This window comes from Myotis davidii, unplaced genomic scaffold (genome assembly GCF_000327345.1).
Source record: "Myotis davidii unplaced genomic scaffold, ASM32734v1 scaffold939, whole genome shotgun sequence".
Taxonomy (NCBI): domain Eukaryota; kingdom Metazoa; phylum Chordata; class Mammalia; order Chiroptera; family Vespertilionidae; genus Myotis; species Myotis davidii.
In genome coordinates this window covers 75,900-82,714 of record NW_006290535.1, presented here as the reverse complement: position 1 = coordinate 82,714, position 6,815 = coordinate 75,900, and the positions used below count along the sequence as shown (strand labels likewise).

Below are 6,815 nucleotides of genomic sequence, written 5' to 3'. Positions count from 1 at the left end.
CCCCCCCCACTGCCCTTACTGTTCTGGTTGAAGTTAGAGCTTCTGTGTCTCTGTCCAGTTCTGTTGCATCTGTAGTTTACCTTTATTTTAAATTTTAAAATTGTCCGTATTTATTTTTTTAACTAGACAAATTTTACTTTAGTTGCCAATTATGATTTATCTAGCTGTCCTTGTAACTCATGCTGTCTGCATAATAAACACATCACAGTGTCTCATTATCGCCTGGAAAGAGCCCGCATGGACCGAGTCAGCCCATTGTCCCCGAGTGGAACAGTGGTGTGTTTATGGTGATGCAGCAGTGCGCCTGGCAGTGCGCGCCGCGACACGGCACGTCAGGTCCTGCAGTGGTTAAAGGGAAATGTCCTCCTGCCAAAACAATGAAGTTGTGCTTAATGGACAAACGTTTTACAAGGCTTTAGGTTTGAAGTTAAAAACTAAGCTAAATGTAAAATTCGGTTCCTCTGAGCACTTGAAATGTGTCAGCCTGGCTGCATTTCTAGGGTTCAGAAGCCACATGTGGCTAGTGGCCACCCCATTGGACAGTGCAGAGAGAGTTGAACTTTCAGTGAGTTAGAAATGCATTTGTTCCTTTAAGTTCAAGTAACTCATATCCTGTTGTCTTCAACTTTAAAATAACTATTTTAAATCTCAGTTTTAAATTTTCTTTCATTATTTCTGCCATTTGCACACAGACTGGGTTTTGCAGGTGAATTTAACAGAAGCTTAATATTCGCAGTTCTGCAGAAGATGAGCCCAGCTTAGGGAAGGCCCGTGATTGGCTCTTGGCTGCTCTGACCCTGGGGAGGGAGGGCCAGGCAGAGTTAGGGCTTGGGAGTTAGGGACTTGAATCGTGCCTGTGTCTTACAACCTGAGTGATGCTGGGAAATGTACTCACTTTTGTGTGGCCCCGTGTCTGATCTATGAACTGGGATGCTGGTGCCTCCCCCTCAAGGGACCGACTGGAGAGTAGATGTGGTGGGAAGCCCTTCGCAAGCCCTGCTGTTTATTAAGTGCCTCGCCCAGAGCCTGATTTTATCTTCTGTTGTGTCATGTAATTTGGGGGCAGGAGATACATTTAGTTATGACCACTGGCGTCCAGTGTCCCTTTAGAAAGATTCCTCCGTTAGTCTGTCTTGAAGCCAGGAATGTGTTGGCTCAGGATTATTTCAAGTTAAGTTTCCTTGGAGATGATACACACACACACACACACACACACACACACACACACTAGAGGCCCGGTGCATGAAATTTGTGCACAGTCGGGGGGTGGGGGTCCCCTCAGCCTGGCCTGCGCCCTCTCGCAATCTGGGACCCCTTGGGGGATGTCCTCCTGCCGGCTTAGGCCCGATTCCCCCTGCCTAAGTCAGCATGCAAACATCCCTCTTTTAGTCCGGGGCTCTCGCAGTCCAAGACCCCTCGCTCCCTACTGCCCACCTGCAGCAGAGGCAGGAGAGGCTCCTGCCACAGCTGCTGCGCTCACCAGCTGTGAGCCTGGCTTCTGGCTGAGTGGCGCTCCCCTGTGGGAGCACACTGACCACCAGGGGGCAGCTCCTGCATTGAGCATCTGCCCCCTGGTGGTCAGTACACGTCATAGCGACTGATCGTTCTGCTGGTTTTTCTGCCCTTCAGTCGATTTGCATATTAGGGTTTTACTATATTGGTTTACATATTAGGGTTTTACTCAGAGAGTGAGGGAGAAGGGAGAGAGATAGAAACATCAATGATGAGAGAGAATCATTGATTGGTTGCCTCCTGCACACCCCCCACTGGGGATCAAGCCCACAACGCCAGCATGTGCCCTTGACCGGAATTGACCCCGGGACCCTTCAGTCCGCAGGCCAATGCTGTATTCATTGAGCCAAACCAGCTAGGGCTGGAGATACATTTTTAAAAAGAGCCAAGGTTCTGGACATTGGGTCCCTTTTTGACCCAGCTGACACACGCCTTTAAGGTTGCATGGATAGCTGTGTGCAATCTGTAGTGCATTACAGATTGATCCAGGGAGGGAAGAGCAAAGACTGGGACAAGGAGACCAGCTCCCGGGCCCTGGTTACACGCTGCCTCCTTGACGAGCTCTGGAGGTAGCACTGGCTTTTCTGAAGAGAATGACCGATGACTGACCCTCTGTCGTCTGCCAGGCTAATCAAGACGAGCCCAGAGCTGGCCGAGTCCTGCACATGGTTCCCCGAGTCCTATGTGATCTACCCCACTAACCTCAAGACCCCGGCTGCTCCTGCGCAGAACGGAATCCACCCACCGATCCCTAGCTCGAGGACGGACGAAAGGGAATTCTTCCTGGCTTCTTATAACAAAAAGAAGGAAGACGGAGAGGGCAATGTTTGGATTGCAAAGTCATCCTCCGGTGCCAAAGGTGAGTTGGCGTTGCCGTTCCTTAGGCTCCCAGTGCTCTGTGCAGTTGTACGCTAGACGTCCACGATGTATTTGGATGAGTGACTCTTCTCATCTGAACCCTGAGGGTAGATAGCACAGTTAGTTACATATCCTTAAATGTTAATCTACGTGCTGGAGACTTCTGCATGTCCATCTCCATACAGGTACTCTGCAGCTAGGTCCTTTCCTGTGAGCTCCGGGTCCACTTGCACGCTCCTGACCATTTGTCCCAGAGAAAAGAAAAAATGGCCACGTAAACCCTGTCTGTGATGATTCACAGTAGCTTTATTCATAATAGCCCCAACTGGAAGCAACTCAGATTCCTTCAACAGGTGAAGGAGTAAGCAAACTCTGGTGAATCGACCCACAGGGTACTACTCGGCAATAGAAGGGAATGATCTGTTGCTGAAATCAGCAACTTGGCTGAATCTGCAGGGAATTATGCTGTGTGAAAAAAGCAACACTGATTCCCAGAGGTCACATAGTGTATAATTCTATTGATATAACATTTCTGGATGACAAAGCTATAGAAATGGAGACCAAATTAGTGGTTGTCTGGAGGGTGCTATGGTGAGGGAGGCAAGTTGTGGTTTTAGAAGAGAAAATTGAGGGGTCCATGCAATAATGAAACTGTTTAGAATGGACAAAGATACTTACAAATCATGTCTCTTATGAGGCGTCTGCATCCAGAATGTATAAAGAAGTCATATAACGCAATAACAAAAAGACAAATAACCCAATTAGGAAGTGAGCAAAGAATCTAAATAGAAATTTCTCCAAAGAAGACATACAGATAAGACAGTAAGTACATGAAAACATGCTTGACATTATTAAGCATTAGGAAAATGCAAATCAGACCACAGTGAGATACCACGTCACACCCACTAATCTGGCTATAATTATGAAGACAGATGACAGCAAGTGTTGGTAAGAAGGTGAAAAAATTGGAACTCTCATATATTGGGGGAATGTAAAATGGTACATCAATTTTGGAAAGCAGTTTGGTAGTTTCTAAAAAGTTAAACATAAAATTACTGTATTATTCCACTCCTAAGTATATTCCCCAGAGAATTGAAAATATATGTCCACACAAAACTTCTTTGCAGATTTTCCTAGCAGCATTATTCGTAAGGGCCAAACAACAGTAGAAATAACTCAGATATCCACTGATTGATGAATGAATGAGCAAAATGTGATATATCCATACAATGGAATGTTATTCTGTCATAGAGAGGAATGAAACACTGCCACATGCTACAACATGGATGAACCTTAAAAACATGATGCTCTGCCTGGGTTGTGGGCTCAATCCCCAATGTGGGGGTAGGGGTATGTAGGAGGCAGCCGATCAATGATTCTCTCTCATCATTGATGTTTCTGTCTCTCTTTACCTCTCCCTTCCTCTCTGAAATCAATAAAAAAATATATTAAAAAATAAAACATTATGCTCTATGCCGAAACCGGTTTGGCTCAGTGGATAGAGCGTCGGCCTGCGGACTGAAATGTCCCGGGTTCGATTCCGGTCAAGGGCATGTACCTGGGTTGCGCGCACTTCCCCAGTGGGGGATGTGCAGGAGGCAGCTGATCGATGTTTCTAACTCTCTATCTCTATCTCTCTCCTTTCCTCTCTGTAAAAAATCAATAAAATATATTTAAAAAAAACACACACACAAAAAACCATTATGCTCAATTTAAAAAAGCCAGACACAAAAAGGCTCCATACTGGATGATTCCATTTATATGAAGCATCTAGAACAGGCAAATCTATAGTAGGTTAGTGTTTGTCAGGGGCTGGGGTGAGGAAGGAATGGAGGACTGCTGATGGATGTAGAGTTTTCAAGAGGTGATGAAAATGTTCTAAAATAAGGTTGTAATGATAATTACTGGAATATACTAAAAGCCATTGAATTGTACTCTGTAAAAGGGTGGGTTTTATGGTAGGTAAATTATATCAGGGAAGCTGTTAAAAAGGATATTGTATCATTTATGTAATGTTGATGGACACTTTGAATGTAGCCAGTTTTTTTCTGTTACCAAACTGCAGGGGATCCACTTGCATTTTTGTATCTATGCCCTAACCTTCCAGGTGTTTCCATAAGATAGGATGTTAGACGTGGTCACGGGCAGTACAGCGTCTTTATCACAGCACACACGTCTTTATCACACACCGTGATCCATAGGGGAGCGGCATTTATTTAGGGCGCCTAGACCTTTACAGTGTCTTTAGAAATGAAACATCATGGTCGCAGCTGGCCAAGACAGTGTTTGCAACCCTATATGGAGGAAAAGTTGAATGACCCTGGAGCTTTGGTGGGCGGAGGGGAGAGTGTGAGAGATTGGACCAGGGAAGGGTGGAGAAAGGAGAGTGAGTAGGCCGACTGTCAGTGTTTCCTCCCTGGCTTTGCAGGGAGCGGTTCCTCTTGGGACGGGCTGCACTAATTTTCGTTTTAATTTTACTGGTCAGGTGAAGGCATCCTCATCTCCTCGGACGCTGCGGAACTTCTGGATTTCATAGACAACCAGGGCCAGGTGCACGTGATCCAGAAATACCTCGAGCGCCCTCTGCTGCTGGAGCCGGGGCATCGCAAGTTCGACATTAGGTAATGCGTCCAGGCAGCGATGTGCGGGGAGGAGGGGGAGGTGCAATGTGAGGAAGCGTTTGACTGTGTTTAATACGTTACCAGCACTGAGCACAGCCGAATGGAACTGAGCTTCTGTATCTAATTCTCTATTTTTCCTTCAATATTTTTCTTTCTAAAAATATGTTCCTAAGATTATGGGGGTTTTTTGTTTGTTCGTTTACTTTTTTTTTTTTTTTTTAATGAAAATGACTTGTGGATCCAAAGGGAAGGGCATAAATGTATGGACCTTGCACCTGGTGTGGCTCAGTTGGTTGGAGCGTCCTCCCTTACACTGAAAGGTTGAGGGTTCAATTCCCGGTCGGGGCACATGCCTAGGTTGCAGGTTCCGTCCCTGGTTGAGGCACATACAAGAGGCAACCAATTGATGTTTCCCTCTCACATTGATGTTTCTATTTTTCTCTCTCTCCCTAAAGTCAATAAACATGTCCCCAGGTGAGGATTAAAAAATAATACATACATATACACATGCATACATACATATATAAATGGGCCTTACAATGGGAGAGAGGTACATGGAACATGTAATTCAGACACAACAGATCATGTGACCCAGACAAATAATATGTCCTGACCTTATTTATGTCCTGTTTGAGGATTTCATGAACACATCTCAGGTTTGTGGACTTCATTTTCCGAGCAAAGAGCCTGGCAAGAAGAGGTGAGGGGCTTTCTACAGCTGCATGACCCTCAGCCCAGCCCTCTTGTGGCCTGGCTGTTGGCTCTTCAGGAAGGACTGGGTCTCAGCTGCCTTTATGTCAGGTCAGCTTTAGAATGAACAATCTTCCTCTTAAAATTATTTAAAATGGCCAAACATGGCAGATGGAGGTTTCGTAGATTAACCTTTGAAGCAAGCCCATCAAATCTCTTTAAAATGCTGGCTCTCGAATGGATCTGAGTCCCCTTGTCATTGGTGGTGACATCTTTGGTTTGATCATTACAATGCTAGCCCACTGTCTCAGCTACTTGTTGTGGCCTGCCTGCATAATTTAGAACCTACCTTCTTCCTCTACTTCCCGCCAAGAAAACCAGGGGATGATAGAGATACCTGATGTGAAGGAACTTGGGAGGACGTGAGTAACTGTTTTTGTTGACTTGCAGAAGCTGGGTCTTGGTGGACCACCAGTACAATATCTACCTCTATCGAGAGGGCGTGCTGCGGACTGCGTCAGAACCGTATCATGTTGATAATTTTCAAGACAAAACCTGCCACTTGACCAATCACTGCATTCAAAAGGAATATTCAAAGAACTATGGGAAGTATGAAGAAGGGAATGAAATGTTCTTTGAGGAGTTCAATCAGTACCTGAGCAGTGCTTTGAACATTACCCTGGAGAATGCTATCTTAGTACAAATCAAACATATCATAAGGTAACCTAATTGTGTCTTTTTAGCTATATGTGTCTTGGAGAAACTTTGGGAGTTTGTGCCTTTCAAGGAATTATTCCATTTAAGTTGTCTAATTTAAAGACAAAAATTTTTTGGTAATATTTCTTTATTATTCTTTTGTTATTTGTGGGATCTCTAATGATGTCACTGCTTTCATTCCTTATATTGGTAGTTTATATCTTATTTTTTTGGTAATATTTTTTTATTATTCTATTGCTATTTAGGGGAACTCTAATGATGTCACTGCTTTCATTCCTTATATTGGTAGTTTATATCTTTTTTTTTAAAATATATTTTATTGACTTTCCACAGCGAGGAAGGGAGAGAGACAGAGAGTTAGAAACATCGATGAGAGAGAAACATTGATCAGCTGCCTCCTGCACATCCCCCACTGGG

At 44.6% G+C, this 6,815-nt stretch overlaps 1 protein-coding gene across 1 annotated transcript in view; it reads left to right on the top strand.

Annotated features, from left to right (window-relative positions):
* The window catches only part of TTL (tubulin tyrosine ligase), a 20,576-nt gene that overhangs the window by 6,927 nt on the left and 6,834 nt on the right, over positions 1-6,815 (top strand). Inside the window, exons 3-5 of the mRNA XM_006763578.2 lie at positions 2,139-2,371; positions 4,856-4,991; positions 6,132-6,401. Coding sequence (XP_006763641.1) covers positions 2,139-2,371; positions 4,856-4,991; positions 6,132-6,401 — 639 coding nt within the window. The remainder of the gene's footprint in view (positions 1-2,138; positions 2,372-4,855; positions 4,992-6,131; positions 6,402-6,815) is intronic.